The sequence below is a fragment of the Hydra vulgaris genome, chromosome 13, assembly GCF_038396675.1.
Source record: "Hydra vulgaris chromosome 13, alternate assembly HydraT2T_AEP".
Taxonomy (NCBI): domain Eukaryota; kingdom Metazoa; phylum Cnidaria; class Hydrozoa; order Anthoathecata; family Hydridae; genus Hydra; species Hydra vulgaris.
Genome location: NC_088932.1, coordinates 44,593,886 through 44,612,938, shown reverse-complemented (window position 1 = coordinate 44,612,938; position 19,053 = coordinate 44,593,886). Strand labels below are relative to the sequence as shown.

The 19,053-nt window shown below is 28.2% G+C and overlaps 1 protein-coding gene across 1 annotated transcript in view; it reads left to right on the top strand.

Annotated features, from left to right (window-relative positions):
• The window catches only part of LOC136089498 (uncharacterized), an 88,612-nt gene that overhangs the window by 26,947 nt on the left and 42,612 nt on the right, over positions 1 to 19,053 (top strand). Inside the window, exon 2 of the mRNA XM_065815527.1 lies at positions 421 to 909. Within this exon, the coding sequence (XP_065671599.1) occupies positions 421 to 909 (489 nt within the window). The remainder of the gene's footprint in view (positions 1 to 420; positions 910 to 19,053) is intronic.

Below are 19,053 nucleotides of genomic sequence, written 5' to 3'. Positions count from 1 at the left end.
ACGCTTATTCACTAGTAAAAAACTAAACTAAGTTATTAATTGAGTGTGCGGTTTTACGAGAAAAAGGAGTTTTTTCTACTTTTTTATATTGCTAAAACTATAGATAGTGTTAAAATTATTTTTATATCAGTTTCGGTTCAAGCTCTATTTTGTTCGCAACGATAAAAAGTATATAAAAATTTTTGATTATCCGTTAAAGTTGAGTAAAAAAATAATAAAAAAAAGTCGATTCGGCCTACAATTTTATCAATTCAAATAGAGGAGATAGTTTTGTATTTAAATCTATTTTTGTTTTTTTCATAGCCATATCCGTTTATTTTTTATTTGATAATTTCGATCAGCGTGCGGAATGATATTGTATGCGGTTTGACCCGGTTTTACTCTATTGTTATATATATAAAAAAAAAACTTCTGTTTTAGATGTTTTTTCTGATTTTGGTGAGCATTTGTTGGTAAAAAATAATTTGATTGCAACATTTGATTCATGGGAAAAAAGATACTATGTGATTTTTAAAATAAAACCTCTATCAAACTCATATTATTGGGATAACGTCATTCATGTTTCTCTTGGAAATGATATGACAAGCTATGGAGATAGAAACCCTGCTGTCTGGTTTAGGAACGATGGCTCTGGAATTATGCGCATTCATTCTTCGGCCAATGGAACACTATATGGATATATTGACACCCCTCCAGTATTACCTGATATCTGGTCTACTATTCAAATATGTCAAGATATTCATGATGGAATTTTTTTTTTTTCTGTGTATATAAATGGAAAATTTTTTCAGAGTTTTGCTAATACAAAGCCTGAAGCTTTTAAAAACGTTCGTCTTTATGCTTCAGACCCATGGTACAATGCAAAAGATGGTTTAATTAAAGATCTTAAAGTTATAACTGGAAATGAGAGTAAAAAATTTTTAATTAATTTTTTCATTATTTTTTAAACTTGTTTGAATGGATGAAATTTTTTTTAAAATAATTTGTATTTTTATGTGCAAGGTTATTTTACTCATATCATTTCTAAATCAAATCACTTCTATAAGTATTTATTTTAAATTTTAGTAAAATAAAATAATAAAACAAAATAATTAAAGTAAAATAAATACGACTTATTTAATCAAATAAAATTAAATTAAATAAAGTTAAAACAATTCGGTTCTGTTAATTACTTAAAACTATTTTATAATACTTTTATATATTAAACTTTTTTTTTTTTGTAATTTGGTTTTCGTACATTATTTTCTTTTTGAAAATTATTGCATTTATTTAGTTTAATTTTAATTTTATTTGTGGTTATTTAGATGCTCTCAGAAGTCCTTAAAATCTTTTCATTGAGCATCGCGAAAAACATTTCAATAGAAAGATTTAAAACGCCTGCTTTATTAACAATGTTGCATGAAGCGTGTTGCCTAATGGGCTATAGTAAGTGACTGGGGCCCCGGCTTTGAATCTGGCCTCAGCCCCGGCTAAAAATGATACTTTGTGTCTAACCCAACCGCGGCCCTGGCCCCGGCTTAACAATAAGATTAAGCAGTGGTTGAAAGCTGAGTCTATAAAAAATTTATATTACCTTAGAAGGTTACTTAGTTGTACCGAGGACGTTACTTAGTTGTGAATACAAGCCGCTTTCAATTATACAACTCCGAAAAACGAACCTTGACAACCAAGGCCGCTGCGCAGAGAAACATATTGAGCGCAGTACTACCAGAGACTTACTGGGGACCGAACTCGGTACCTCTCGCTTATAACGCTAACGGTCTACCACTACAACATGAACGCATTACATTAACAAAGTGCTTTTAGACTTTGTCTGAGAGTAAAAGGGTTGTTGTTCATCAATTTAGGAATAACAGCATTACTGCAAAGTTTTTTTGTAGCAAATGAGTATAAAGTTGAGTCGTCAACAAATAAAGCCACTTAGATGTTAAATTTTTATAAACATTGGTATTGTAGATAAGACACAATACCGGAGCAAAGATTTAAGGGTATTTCAAGTAACTTTAAGGGTACCACAAGATACCTTGTGGTACCCTTAAAGTTACTTGAAATAAAGAAGAGTGTAGGTCTTCAAGAATAACTTTATTACTGCAGTTAGTAAGAAATAATTTAATAATCTCAAAACCTTTACGTAAAATAACTAGAAACAGTGTGAAGACTAATCACGTAAGATAGTTGAAGAAATCAAAGTGTTTTTTAGAGTATTAAATTTTTGGAACCATTTATTTAGCACTTTTTAAAAATTAAATACTATTAAATATTATATAATTATTAAGATTGAATGTTAGACTTACTTTAGTTAAGACTAAAAAAAATTCTCTTGAACCTATCATCTGATATTAGATACAAGATTTAGTAAACTAAGAATAACAAAGCTTAGCATCAGACCGGACACTTTTACATTTGTTTCTTGGAATAATAAAAGGATATTTTCTCAAGAGAGATGTTTTTGTAAAAAAAATGAAATAAATGATTAATAAAGCAACTGCTCAAGATAATAAATAATACGAGGAGAAAAGATTTAACTTAAAATTGAAAAGTAGGAATGAAAGCTTCTAAACTTTTAGCCCAGAAGGAATTAAAGCTTCTATTTATTTAGATGCTGGCATACAATGTTATTTCTTATTTATGTCAACTTTAGTATTAAGATGATGTAGTATTTTTCAAAAGGGAAGATTATAATGATAATGATTATGATGATGACAATGATGATGATGATAATTATGATATTGGTAATGATGATTATGATAATCAATTTGATCATAATGATGTTTATATATATATATACATATATATATATATACATATATATATATATATATATATATATATATATATATATATATATATATATATATATTTATATATGTGTATATATATATATATATATATATATATATATACATATATATATATATATATATATATATATATATATATATATATATATATATATATATATATATATAAATATATATATATATTATTATATATATATATATATATATATATATATATATATATATATATATATATATATATATATATATATATATATATATATATATATTTATATATATATATATATATATATATTTATATAATATAGAAATAAAGTTTATTATAGCTAAAAAAAAATCCTTTCGCTTTTTTATGATTTCAGATTTTCACAGTTTTATAAAATAGTTTTTATTAATATTAGAATACCTCGAAGTTGTTGTGTCTTGAAGGAACCTCAAGACCTCATCTAAATCAAGAAATATATTTTATTGTCTGTGACAACTAACAGAAATAGTATACTGGTTTTACCTCCAGGTTTTGTTGTCTCACTATACATTTTTTTCATTCTCTGAAAAGATTTAAGCTAATATTTTGTAAAAACAAATTTTTGGATAAAATATGTTTTCTATGTTATTTATACTTTCTAATTATTCTTATATTATTATTTATACTTTTTTTAAAGTTGTTTGTTAAAAACTAAATTCTTAGTTTTGACTTTTTTAAATAAAGTTTAAACTAACAAAAAATTTTTGAAAAGTTATTTAAAAAAATAATAAGATTATTATTAAAACTTATATAATTGCGAACATGACAAAAATACAATAAAAACCAAAAGTTAAATCTTTCCAGCATAAAACAGAAAAAGCATTTAATTTTTACTCTCGATACGTTAGTTTTTTTTTTACCCAACTATACTATTAAATAAATATTAAACAATATGTGTTTGAAGCATTCAAATTAACAAATTTGATTTCTAGTTCTTTTAATTTAACATTTTAAACAACTTTTTATTTTGATTTTTAAAAATTTGAGAGAATATAACCTATTTGTTACACTCTCAACATTACAAAAGAGATATAAAACCCTATTATTCACAATATATCAACAATATATATATATATATATATATATATATATATATATATATATATATATATATATATATATATATATATATATATATTGTACAAATCTATATATATATATATATTAAAGTGAGTCGAAATGTAAAAAATATTAAGTTGGAGATCATGTACATGTCTAAAAAGTTGCTTTTTGATGTACTCGTTTGAAAAAACCTCACTTTTTATTTTATAGATAGTTTCTACAGGTCCCAACTCTGACTAGAAAGACTACCTAAATACCCAATGTTAGTGTAATGTATTGCAATGCATTACAAATTAAAAACAATTTAAACTGTAACGAATCAATGTTAAACAGCAACAATACAAAGTTGTTTAACCTAACTGTTAATAAAATCTTACTTGCTGTCTGTTTTTGGTATCTCTAATCTGGATTTCTTACTCTGTAACACCATGCCATGACGGGACTTTCTCCCATAAACTTTACAGCTCGCAGCGCTAACGTCTTTAATTGTTCTCTCTACTGCCTGTAAATGACATGGAACATCGGGCAGTAGTATTGGATGTGTGTAAGTAAGTTGATCATTTGAAAGGTTTGATAGGATCGGAGGAGACGTAACATTACTCTGGTCCCAGTCAATCATATTATTGAACGATGTCGCAGCCAGATTTAATGTTACATTCTTCTTATCAAAGACGCGAACCGGTATGTTACTATTAGTCTGCTTCTCTCCCGCTCTTATTATTTGTTCTACTGAAAAAAAACGAATTTCCATATCAGTATCACTAACTGCAGCTAACAGAATGTTTTCAGCGTGCGCAAAGTAGCAGTTATTTTCGAGAATAGGACGAACCACAGCCTGATCTAATGCATCAAGTTCCTGAAACAACTGAACTAAGTAAAAGAAGTTGTTAGCACCATTTTGGCAAGAAGAATTTGATTTGATTTTGAATCAAGAGGGTCCGTAAAAGTTCAAAATGAAATGCGTTACTCTTCTGAGAGGTTTAGATGCCACCTCTCTAGACATGTAGAGACGCAAAATCCTGTTGGCTTTCGTCAACCACCGTGCATGACTTATATTTCCTGGTAAACTCTTCTCGAGGAAATCAATATCTGTAGAAGCCTGACTTCCACGCTGTATTGCTAGACATGCTTTCAAAAAGTACAGTTGGTCTGTGCTAAGATCCTTCTTGACAGCTTCATCACAGTCAGTCGCCTTACCAGTAATTGGCAAATAATTAACGACAGGCAATTCACTCGGATCATATTCTAGAGCTGAGGTAATTGTACCTGTCAATGTGGAAGGTCCTGTAATTTGAGCAAAATCCACGCCTGTCAAAAACCTTCTAAATGCCAGCTCGTTACAGTGTAGAAGGCATAATAACCACCGTAATGGTCTAGCTAAGTTCTCCTCCAATTTTCTTATGATTCTGTTGCTTTTACCTGTATTATTATTTGTGCCATCACACAACACCTTGAATGCTTTCTACAGAGTTTGTCTCTATAATAACTGAATCTAAGTCCTTTGTTATATCAGCAGCTTTACTACTTTCAGGAACTACATGATCGATGTATATGTTTCCTGGATACGAGGCAATACAATAGTGTTCTTCTTTTTTACTTCTTCTACAACCAAAACTCTCAACTAATGTAATGTCTTGTTTTCCATCAAAGCCTATACAGCACAATTCCTTATTGCTCTGCATATGTTCTACAACCAGAGTATCTCTCCAGAAATTCCTTTGTATACGTAGCTTTGAAGGATCAAGAATTGTTGCTGAAGACAACATACTGAGGTCTTTTAAAACAGCATTAACAATAAGATATGCATCTCTGTTGCTAATTTTGCATCGATCAACTGCTTTACATAATTACTTGTATTTGTTTCTGTTCTGCACTGATACTTTCTCTTCCTCTGATGTATAATTAATTTCAGACGTGTTACGCTCATCATCATCAGTATCTTCCTCAGTTTCATATTCAACCTCTTTTGACTGTGCTTCATCACACACTGATTTCATAATTTTGCGTTTTTATCTCTTTTCCAGTGTTGCTGTCGTTTCTTTGTCTACTCCACCAATTATCATATTTCTAACAGTTTTCTGGTCAACCCATAAATCCCACTCTATCAATGGAATTTAATTTGGCAGTGGGCACGTGCATAACTTCCTATCTCTAATACCCGAATCAAAGCATTTGCAGGTACAAATGTCAAATAACTGCTCAAAAGAATTCAACTTCTCAGTGAACGTGTCTGATGTTCTTTTTGCATCTGAATACTTTTTAAGTGTATGTACTTTATCCATAAGTCTTCTAATCTTAATGATTGTGCTATTCACTTCTATTGTGGGAATACTTGCTTTTGAATAAACACATTTCACTCTGTCTGCTAAAATTGAATATCTTTCTTGCAAGCTAATTTCTAAAATTGTTTTCTGATTATAATAGAACGCCTTATTAACGTCTTCATATGATGGGATTTGATTTTCAGGAAGATCAACTAACTGTCCAAACAATGGATGTTTAGTTGCACTTCGTGTACGCATACTATTCATATTTAATATAATTTGTCTAAAATAATAAAAATAACTACAACAAGTTATGTTTACAATAAATAAAAGCTGTTAAAACAATTTTTCATAAGAATTTAAACAATAAATATTCCAATATTAATACAGACTATAATATGTTTAGCCCTCTCATAAATAGGCCTACATGTTAAATGAAGTGATCTTTCTACAGTCTAAACTATAGCCTAATACATTTATATTAGCCTACTTGAATTTTACTATAGATCTTTTATTGCAAAGAAAAAAATAAAATTACAAAATAATATATTAGATATTTTGTTTGTTTCTAAAAAATCTAGCACATGGTTTGTTGCTAATGTTGGTGACGTCACATGTAAATAACGTTATAAAATTTATTCCAATTCTTTTTTAGCACTTGTAGTTAGGTGATAAACCATTCATTAATGAATTTTAGTCAATCATTTATAGTTGGTACGTATTTAGATTGTACCAAGAAAATGGTTAAAATGCATCAAATAAGGTAAGACTTTAATCAAAAGTTCGACCCCTAAACGTTTCATAAAAAATCTTTAAACATTATTTTCATACTGTACTGATGCTAAGACAACTTTTTGTTCATGTACAGGAAAAATAAAAAATTTGACCCACCCTAATTGCTCAGATAAACTTATCTAGGAGATTAAAATGATTAGAGACTAAAATTACTAGTAAATACAATTGTCTAACCAAAAATGGAATAAATAACATGACAAAATTAAAAATGGAAGTCTAGCAATTTTTACATTACTCCATAAAGTTATAAATGCCATAAAATTTATGATAAAGTTAACAACTCAAACTCCCTGCATATAGAATAGAAACCATCAAAAGATCTTAAGGGTAGACCAATTTAGCAGAAATTACGTAGCCAACATTACACCTAAGTCAGCTCTTACACACAATTTTATCTCCTACTGTTATCAAACAAAAAACTATTACTAAAGATGATTGGGATTTTTTTAGAAAGATACCAAGAGATTTAGAGAGAGAAAGTTAAATTTTGACGTTGTTAATCTCTATAATAGTAATCCACAAAAATTAGGATTAGAAGCTTTAAAGTTCTGGATTAAAAAACATAAAAATATAATAGATAAAAGAATAATCAATAATTTATATCAGAATCTGTGTCTTTTATTTTAGAAAGAAATAACTTTCTGTGTAATGACGAAATGTATCACCAAGTTACAGGAATAGCAATGGGTACTGAATTTGATCCATATTACGCATGTCTTATAGTTAGGTTTTTAGAAGAAACAAGACTTTTTCCTAAAATTTTACCTAAGTACTTTTCCAATCAAAATTTTAACAATATAAAACAATTTTGTTATAGATAAATTGATGACAGTTTCATAACCTGGTCAAAAAAGTTGGATATAGCAAAGTTTGTAAATTCTTTAACTGAAATAGATAACTCAATCAGTTTTGTAACAGACCAGGGATAAAACTGATAAATGATTGTAACACTTACAATATGAAAAATTTTTTAGACATATCTATTACTCCTAAAAATAGCAATAAAATAAAAACAGACATTTATTATTTAAAAACAAATACTCATGCTTACCTAAATTATAAAAGCTATCAACCTTATCACATCGAAAAGAGTATCTCTTTCAATCCAGCTAAGAGATTAATTGTTTTCACATCTGATTACAAAAAGGAAAAACAATGGCCATGTTTTCCAAATATTGGAAAAAGTATGAATATAAAATTTATCAATAAATTTATTTTTATTTTTATTTTAAGCATTCAAAAAATTTTGCATTTTAAAGAAGATTGATAAAATGCTGAACAACTATTACAAGTTGAAGAAGAACAGCAAAAAGAACAACCCAACAGATATAAAAGGAACTAGAAACTTTTTTAAGAAATGCTAAAATGCTTTTGGATTAGTAAAAAAAGTAGAACTAATCAGAGATATTATGAAAGGCAGGAGACGGATCTTGGACTAACTTGGAAATGGGAAGAATAGATACAAATGATGGATGGGAAGAATAATTACAAATGTTAAATGGTTTACTTACACTTTTAATAGACCCCACACAAATGTGCAGTATCTTTTTCAACTGCGTTTAGAGTTGTAGAGGAAATTGTTACTAAAAAAGGAGAAAAATTAAAATACACGATATTTCTGATTGTTGGCTGCAGGTACAGTTTATGGAAGCCTTTTTCTTGTCTTAAAATATTATGAAAATGAAAACAATGAAAAAAGTTTTTAAAATTTTGGATAAAATGATAACTCGGTAATAAAATAAGTTCAGTAAGCAACTGTTTTGTGTCTATGTAAATAGTCTTATTAAGGATAGATGTAGGTCTAATTATCAGGAATTATTGGAATTGACAACAATGGTTTTATCTGGTTATAAATAGTACAGACTAAGAAAACCTGGGCCTTTACACTATGTCAGATTTATGGCAAAAGACACTTTCTGAAAATGTATCCTTCTTGACGAAATTTCTACCTTGACAGATTTCGAGAAGAAGTAAAGAAATGATATGGCATTCTTTACTCATCTATTTTACACTGAGTGGTTTATAAAGGCTGAAATTCCAGCTGTTGCTCCCTATCTGGTGACATTTCTATGTTTGAAAAGTTTTTAATCATTTTGATATATTACATTTTTTCTTTAATTATTTTATGTAATATTTAATAGTCTGAAAATCATTAGGATAATAAAGCTGTTTGGCAGATAGTGAGATACTCAAAAAATGATCCTAGCCATACAAAACCTGTTATAGAGTCTCTAAAGAAATCTCTAAAGAACCTCGTACAAAGTCCCAGATATTTTAGTTATGTCTCTTGTTAACAAAAATGTTCAAGAACGGAGTGATAATGCCAAGTAGTTGTATTAAACCCCAAGACCTAAAACTTATGCCATAGAGAGACATCAAGTTATATTAAATGTACTGAACTCCCTTATGTTTAATGATGATGCTCCCCCAAATTTGACCCAGCTTATGACTGACCAGAGTTGGTTAATTTTTCATGTTTCAAACCATGCAAGTGCTGAAGTATAGTGGCTTAAGACTCTATCTGAGACATGGGATTTAAATGGCTATTACCAAAAAATTAAACAAATACTGAACAATCTTGAAGCAGTAAATGACAGTAGTGAGATAGTAACTTGGTCCTTACCGTTTATATCAAAAATCTTAAGTTATTTCACATGCCCATTATTTTTAAATATTCTTCAATAGGAGTTGATAAATAAATCGCATCATGAGGATAGAAGACAAACTACCTTTCTCGTATTAAACAAATATAAGAGTAAAAGAACAATTTAGAAAAAATCTGATCATATAAAGAAATTTTTCTGCACAAAATAAATTTTTAAACGCTATCTATGCTTGACAACTAATTACTTCAGAAATTAATCATAAATATGGTTTTATTATGTTAATATAAATATTTTATTATATAAAGTATCTTGTTAACAAGCAGAACACTACTAAATTGAATAAAAGCAATGTTTGTTGAAATTCTTCTTTTCTAATATATCCTAATAAATATATATATATATATATATATATATATATATATATATATATATATATATATATATATATATATATATATATATATATATATATATATATATATGTGGCAATTTAAAAACCTTTATTACGTTATTATACTCGCTAACTACGAGTATACTCGTTGTAAGTTAGAGTCATTTATTTGGCTCATCTTTCCATTGGTTTGATTGTCAGGCAAAATATGGCTTGATGGCTTTGTTTGTCAGGCAAAATATTACTTATAAGATCGACCTGTTGAGCTTTGTTTTGATTTAGTCTATAAGCAAGACCACCCGTTGTTCTAGCTCTTTTCGGCGGCATTAAAAAATCTTCTGCAGTGGCTGCTAGATGAACGTTTGTAAACTGATTGCCATCACTTTTTTCAGTGTTATTATCTTCAGAACCTAGTTTTGATACAGTCAAGCTCGAAGACGTTGTAGTATAAGCAAAAAATGAATCCGAATTTTCAATATCATTTACATCTTCATTATTAATTACATCTTACGATTTCTTATTTACAACTTTCATGTTCTAAATTACATCTAAAGTTTTTTAGTTACATCTTCCATGTTCTAAATTACATCTTACGTTTCTTAGTTACAACTTTCATGTTCTCAATTACATCTTGAAAAGGTGTAGTCACCGCAATGAGATTTACTCATTACGGTGTTACGAGTAAACTTGTACTTTGGGACTGGAGAAAAAAATGTCTTTTCCATTGCCAAAGTACGAGTATACTCGTAGTGCTTTATATTCGTCAGTTATACTCAGATTGAAAAATACTATAGAATTATTTAAGATTAAAAATATTTTATTTTTTGAAATATTGATATCTAGCCTTGGCAATGAGAACGAAACCGCGAAAAACACCCTCGGCAAAAATTAATCATTGCAGCCATTATGGCTCGGCAAAGAAACAAAGCATAGTTTAAGATAGCTTGGCAGCGAACGTGATAACAACCCGTGAATGACAAATGGCATTAAAAAATCATCTAGAAAAAAACAAAAGCTTTATTTTGAAAAATTCTTAAAAAACAATACTTGTAACAATGAAATTTACTACAAAAAAATATAAAAATTGTTTTGAACAATTAAAAAAACATACTAAAAAAATTACTATTTTAATCTCTTAGAACATTCAATAGGAAATTGGAAAAATCTGGGAAGTTATTAAAGAAGTAATATGAAAAAACAATTAATAAAAAACGCCACAATTCCAAAGAGTTTGAAAATTAATATAAATAAAAGAAGTTGCTGAAAATTTTAACAAATATTGTATAAATATAGGGATAAATTTAGTCGCTGATATAACTCCGGGAACAAAAATTCCAACATTATTTAAAAAAAACTCATTCTATAATGAATAAGTCTGAATTATCAGTAAATGAACTTCTAATTTCTCTTAATGCACTTTAAAAAAATATGGGTGCAGGGTTTGACGATATTAATGTTAATATTCTGTAATCTATTTTTGATGTTATTGAATTATCTCTGTAAATATTCTTTAAACTGTCATTTGCAACTGGTGTTTTTCCTGATCTTTTAAAAATAGCAAGTGTAGTTCATGTATACAAAAATGACGATGATTCTATACCATCTAACTACAGACCAATATTCGTACTCTCCTGTTTTCCAAGTTGCTCGAACGCATTATGTATAACAGACTATATAGTTATCTTGAAAAACATAATATCGCATTTAATAAACAGTTTGGTTTCAGGAAAGAGCGTTCGACTCATCATGGAATAACTGATATAGCTTGGCAAATTTTTAATGGGTTTGGTACCAAAAATTATACTCTCGGCTGGTCTTTTGACTTGTCAAAGGTTGACACTGTTGATCATAAAATTCTTCTTCACAAACTAGATAAATACAGAATGAAAAATACCAACCTAGAGTGGCTACTATGTTATCTAATAAATAGCAGATAGGAGTATGTTATGACTCAACTTGTACAAAGCTGGAACCAATAAGTCGTGGAGTTCCCCAAGGCTCAATTTTTGGACCCATATTTTTTCTACTCTATGTGAATGATATGAATCTATCCTCAGATATGCTTAGTTTTATTCTTTTCGCCGATGATGTTAATCTTTCATTTTTGTGCTCCGATATAAAAATAATTTTCTCCACAGTAAATCGTGACCTGGAAAATCTTAGCGACTGATTCAGAGTAAACAAGGTCTCTTTTAACATCGGTAAAACTAGATATATTTTTTTTCATCAACCAACTAAATTTTATAAATTGCCTCTTCAACTGCCTCAGCATATAATACATAACTTTATAGTAAAAAATGTATCAACAAAAGTCTTAGGAATAATATTTGATGAGCATCTTAATTAGAAAAATCATATTAGGCTTATTAAAATTAAAATTTTAAACAAAAGGCATTATGCATAAAATAAAACATCTACTAAGTAAAACATGTTTAAAAGAAATATATTACTCATTCTACCACGGTTACATTAGCTATTGAAATATTGCTTGGGCAAGTACTCGCGCTTCAGCATTAAAAAATATATATCAAACAAAAACAAGCATGTAAAATTATTTGTAATGTGCATTAATACACCCACGCGAAGCTGTTACTCCAAGAAGTAAAAGCACTTAAAGTCTTTGAATTAAACCTCTTCCAAATTTTATTATTTATGTTTAAATATCAAAATAACATGCTTCCTAAATTTTTTAATAATCGCTTTTCAAAAATTAACCATAAATACTTAACGACATGCTCCGTTTAAAACTTTATTTTACCTAATTTTAATCTTAAAAAAACAGATCATTCAATTTCATATCGAGGACGTTTTTTATGGAATACAGTTCTTCATGAAAATACGAAAAGTATAAACCTCAATATATTTCTTTTTAAATGTTATTAAAATATATATGCTTGACTTACCAGACACAAATACACTTTTTGGTATTTTTAACAGAAAAAAAAGAAGTAAATAAAAAGCCATTTAATTTTGGATTTTTGGTATTTCTATTTATTAATTCTCATCATACTATAACGTCTTGTTTTAATGAAGTTCTTTTATTTTTTTTCTATTTATCTATTTATTTTATTGTAGTTATTTTATATTGTTTTATAATATGAGAAAGTATATACTTATATAAAGTGTAATTGTGAAAGAAAGAAAAAACACGTTACTTTCTCAAGAGGGGCTTGATAATAAGAGTCCTGTCTTCTACTTGTTTCTGTCATTCTTTTATTTTATATATTATTTTGAAGCTTGTAAATAAGAACGTTGTAAAATGTTTGTATATGAAAAATAAATAAGTAATAGTTTTTGCCTTCACCTACTCTCCTTAGTGGAGTATACACTACTTTTCATAAATATTCGAATGGTTGAACTTTTCAAAATAATCAAAGTTTTACTTGTTATTATGAGAGAAACTAAAAACTAAAGTTACCTGAAATATATGCTATTTTAATATTTATTAAGTTTCATGGAAAGAATTTAAAAATTCCCTTAAATTAAATTATAGTTTACTTTCATCTATGTAACCACCATTCGCGGCAATAACGGCTTTACATATTCTTGGCATTCTGCATAGCAACTTTTTCCGTTTTTCAAAGTCAATTTTATGCTACACAATATTAATTTTTTCCCGCATATCTTTTGCACCGTTAGGCATAATTTTTTTTTACATTTCTTTTAAATCATCCCATAAAAATTTGATAGAAGAAAGATCTGGTTAATAGGGAGGCCAAATCATTCTTTCAATATTTGATTGTTCTCTAACTCACTTAAATAATTTCTATAAAATTTTGATTAATTCTTTGGATTTTTATCTTCTTGAAAAATAAATGGCTTACGAAATATTTGACTTTCCGAAGGTATGGCATGATTTTTTAAAATGTCTGAATAAACTTCTTTTGTTATTATCCCATCTGTTTTTACAAATTAACCTGTAGTATTACCACCAAAACAGCTCTTAATCATAAAACTACCACCACCATATTTCACAGCAGATATTAAACAGTGTTTTTTTATCCGTTCACCGACCTATTTTTGGACAAACGATCTTCTCTTAGAACCAAAGATTTGCATCTTTGACCCGTCGGTCCAAAGAACACGTTTCCAGTCATCAATCGTCCATTTTTCGTATAGTTTTGCCCAATCTAGTCTCTTTTTTTTATTTAGAAGCTGAAGGAATGGGCTCTTTGCAACTATTCTGCCACAAAGTCTTGCTTCCATCAGTTGCCACTTCACCGTGTTCACTGATACCGGAGCTCCTCGAGAACTATTTAATCAATTGATTATTTCCGCAGCAGTTATTAATCTATTTCTTTTACTTGTGACTCTAATTCTTCTGTCTTCGGCAGCAGACGTAAATTGACGGCGCCTCGATCGTTTTTTGATTGACCACACTTCTAGCTTCTTCTTTCTTTTTTATAATATTCTAAACTGTTGAGGTTGAGGCTTTAAATTGTTTTGCCATTTGACACATAAAATATTTTTCTTGCCCCAATGTGAATATTGCAGATCGGTTTTCAATAATGCTGGAATAGTTAAATATTTACTTTATATATCTTCAAATCAACATCAAATTTGATAATTTTATGGTTTATGAACAATTAACTTAAACATTGGACTTGATAATTGCGTGATTAATGAACTATTTACAAAACAGTACACTCATGTAATTAAACGCTAAATACAACTTCAGCTAATTTGAATATGTGTTTTTATAATTTGATCATTTTTATCAAAATGTTTTATTCAGAATACATTTATATTGCCTAAACTAATATCTAATACTGCAAAAATAAAAATTATTAAACTGGAGCATTTAAAAAAAATAAAAATGTTTAAGTGGTATATAAAACCATGATGCAGAAAGTTATTGTGTTATAATTTTTATATTAAGTAATAGATTATATATTTTATAAACTCAATATAATTTTTAGATAAATTATATATATATATAAATAATTATATAAACACTTTTATTGTGGGATTTATTTTTGTTTAAATAATTCCTTAATTTTGGGTTAAGGAATTATTTTAAGGTTTTTTCTTCAGTACAATTAAAATATCCAATTCAGTAAGTTCTATATTTTAAGGTATTACTTTGTTGTACTCTCTGAGTAGTAGACAAATGTATGTTCTGGCTCATTTTTATTTTTGACCATTTATCCAGTCTCAGTTTTAAATATATTTTAAGATATAAAATTGACCACAACTTTCATAAGTCTTTCAGACTTACTCTGCATGGGTTCGAAGAACCTACTTCTTATGGATCTGAAAGATCTATCAACTCTTTATTGTCAACCCATGAGTTAAACGATTCAGTATATCCATACCACTTTACTTGTGATTTATTTTTGAGTTTGCGAATCACTTTTTCAATTCTAAATATTTCTTGATTCGTTTTTGCAGTTCTTGTTCATAAATTGTACCTTGTATTTCTTCACCATTATTGCCAGTTATTTTATAAGTTGGAGGATCTGTGTACTGAATTTGTGATATAGTAAAAACTTCTTCAGTCCATCTTGGTGTGTATCCTTTTTCAAATGTTGTCTTCTTTTTAGTTATCCTGACTTTGGTCTTACAGATTCTGATCGTGCATTTCCGTTCCAGTTTAACCAAACAATATTCTTACTCTTTTCATCACTAGCTTTAACTGTTGTAATTTTAATTGAAGAATGTCTTGTGTTGTTATATTTATTTACCATTTCATCTAAGATGTCAATATATTTTCAAGTAGAATTAGCTGAAAAGTATTTGAACATTTTCTCTTTCATTGTTCTATTCCAAAGTTCAACTACACAACTTTTTTCTTCATTTTCAGTTGAGTATAACTCAACAGCTAGAGCTTTAACATGCTTGTTATAAAATTCTCGACCTTTATCTACCCACAATATTCTGCACTTTCGTTCTTTAAATATTTTATTTAAAGCATTTGCAACGTCAACTCCAGTTTTATTCTTTAATGGAACAATCTATCCATACTTTGAAAATACATTTATTACCATGAGTAAGTATTTTATACCGTTGATGAATTTGGAGAAAGATTGCATGTCGACTAAATCAGCAGCCCATATTTCATCGATTCAATTTGCAATTACTTTTCTTTTTCTGAAATGTTTTATAACGGGTTTATGAAGTTCGTTCGCAAGTTCGTCAGACCATTTCACATTTTTTTCTTTAATTTTTTTGCTGATCAATTGTAGTTTTTTGAATACCAACTTTGCAGGGGTCTTTCAGACCAAGTCCAAACTTTGCTTTAGAAGCGATGATAGGTTTTATCATGCCTCTTTCAATTTTTTCGCGTGTAGTTGGATTTTTTATAGCGTCCATTTCTTCAATCATTATTCTGTCGGCTAAGTTTCTATTTGCAGTATCTGTAAAATGTTGATATTCGAGATCATGATGATAAGCAGCATTATCAACTCTACCTATAGGTTTACTCCATTCTTTATATGCGTTAGTAGAAGTGAATCTCTCATTTAAGTTAGTACCAGGACCAGCAAAGTTCATTCCAGATAAGTGCATTTCACCTGGGAATTTTCCCCATGGTAATTTTAGTTTTTTAGTTATTGAATTAATAGTGTTGACTAAGTCTCCTCCTTTCTTAGTGGATCTGAAAAATTGAGTTTTTGTTGTTCCGCAAATGTCACAAGTTTCGCGAATCATATTTCTATTGTTTTTGATGACAAAGTTTTGTTAATTTAGTGTATTTGTATTTTTTTGCGTTTGACACAGTACATTATTTTATATATAAAAAATAATTATATATAAAAATGGGTGTTGTCGATTTATCATGGAACGTAAAAAGAAATAAACGAAATAATAGTAAGTCGTTACCTAAAAGTACAAGAGGAATTATTGTTGGAAAGTAAAGTTGTGGAAAAACTGCTTTATTATTAAATTTACTTTTAAGACCTGGTTGGTAAGATTATAATAATTTACAAGTTTTTGGAAAATCTCTATTTCAGCCTGAATACAAAATATTAAAAAGATCTTTTGAAGAAAAATTATCAAAAGAAGTTATTCTTAATTTGTTTCAGTATCTGGATAAAATAGAAAATCCTGAAGAAGTTATTGAAGAAATTTCAAAAACATTTAATTAGAAAAATAGTAAAGTTGATATGGAGTGTAAATTTTTTGAGACAGCATATGATGTACCAGATCCTGAAGATCTCGATGCTAGTAATCATAATTTAATGATATTTGATGATTTGCAACTGACAAAGCAAAATAAATGTGAGAAGTATTATATGATAAATAAATGTGAGAAGTATTAGGGAGGCATAGTAACGTAGATTGTTTCTATCTTGCACAAAATTATTTTAAGTTGCCTAGACAGACTATAAAAGAAAATGCAAACTTTATCTGTTTATTTCCACAAGATTCAAAGAATTTAAATCATATTTATAAAGATCATGTATCGAGTGATATGTCAGAGGATGAGTTTAAAAAGTTATGTAGAACTGCATGGAAGAAAAAGCATGGATTTGTTGTAATAGATTTATCTTCTGAAAAAGATGATGGAAAGTATTGAAGTAGATTTGATAATTTTTATATTAAATCTGACTATTTTAAAGATCTTAAGATCTACAGAAAATTCTTTGAACTTTTAAGGATTCTTGATAAATAAAATTTTTAATATATAAAAATGCCTTGCATAAATGTAAACGGAAACAGTAGTGAAATAATAACTAAATTTAGTTATAGTATTGAACTGGATAAAAATAAACAATATGAAATGGCTCTAGTTGGGTTAGAGACATATTATAGTTTTCCAAATATTGATTTATCAAGTAACAATTTTAGATTCAGTCTTGATAATGGGGTGACTTGGCTTGATGTTCTACTTCCAGTAGGAGCATATGAGATTGATGATATAAATAAGTGTATTGAATTATTTTTAATTAAAAATGGTGATGTAATATCAGGAGTTCCAGCTATTACAATTAGAGCTAATAACAATACATTACGTTTAACTTTAAATATTCAGACAGGATATAAAGTAGATTTTATAACATCAAACTCAATTATGACTATTTTAGGTTTTAGTTATCAAATATATTCAACAGGTTATTATGAATCTGAAAGTATTGTGAAAATATTAAAATTGAATACTATACACGTTACATCTAGTATAGTAAAAGATTCATATGGTGATGGAAAAACACGAAAAATTATATATTCATTTTTTCCAAATGTCGGTCCTGGAAATAAAATTGTTCAAGAACCGATTAATTTAATATATCAACGTGTATTGTTAGATTCGATTTCAACATTAGTAAATACAATAGTTGATCAAGATGGAAATCAAATTAATTTAAGAGGTGAAAAACTTCTATTAGATTTCACATAAGAGAAAAAAAATAATCTTATAATAAAATGACAAATTATACTAATGTTAAAATACATCTTTAAGAAGGACAATTGAAAAAAATTAAAAAAGCAATCAGTGAAAAGACTGGAGTTAGTATTGAATTATCACATTCAGATTTTAATGGAGAACATGCATTAGCTGTAACAAATACACAGATGAATAAATTTTCAAAAGCATATGAAGATGGTAAAGCGGTAGTGCTAAAATTAAGCAAAAACCAACTCATGTACAATGCTAAAAAAAAGAAGGGAGGATTTCTAGGAGCACTTTTAACTTTCTTAGGATCAGCTGGGAGATTTTTAGCATCAAAAGTAATACCGTCTCTAGCAACAGGACTTCTTACAGGTGTAGGAGCTGCAACTGGGAACAATCTGATTAAAAAAATTGCTGGAAATGGTATAGGTAAAAAAAGATTTTATAAAGTTAGAAATGGAGAAGGAATTAAGTTCACTAAAATGGGAGGTGGATTATTTATGAGTCCATGGAAAAGTGGAGGATCATTAGGAGATGGACTATACTTAAGTGCTGGAAATGGTAATGTGAGAACTGGAGCAGGTCTATTATTAGGACCTAATTCACCATTCGCTAATATACCTTTTTTGAATTTGATTTTGTAAAAAGAGAATTTAAAAAATCAAAGATTTTTCATGAATCTTAAAAAAGTCTTGATATATAAAAATGGTATATCATCCTCCGATACATAAATTTATAAATAAAAGACAAAGAGCTTTTTGGTATGAGAGGCCACTTCCA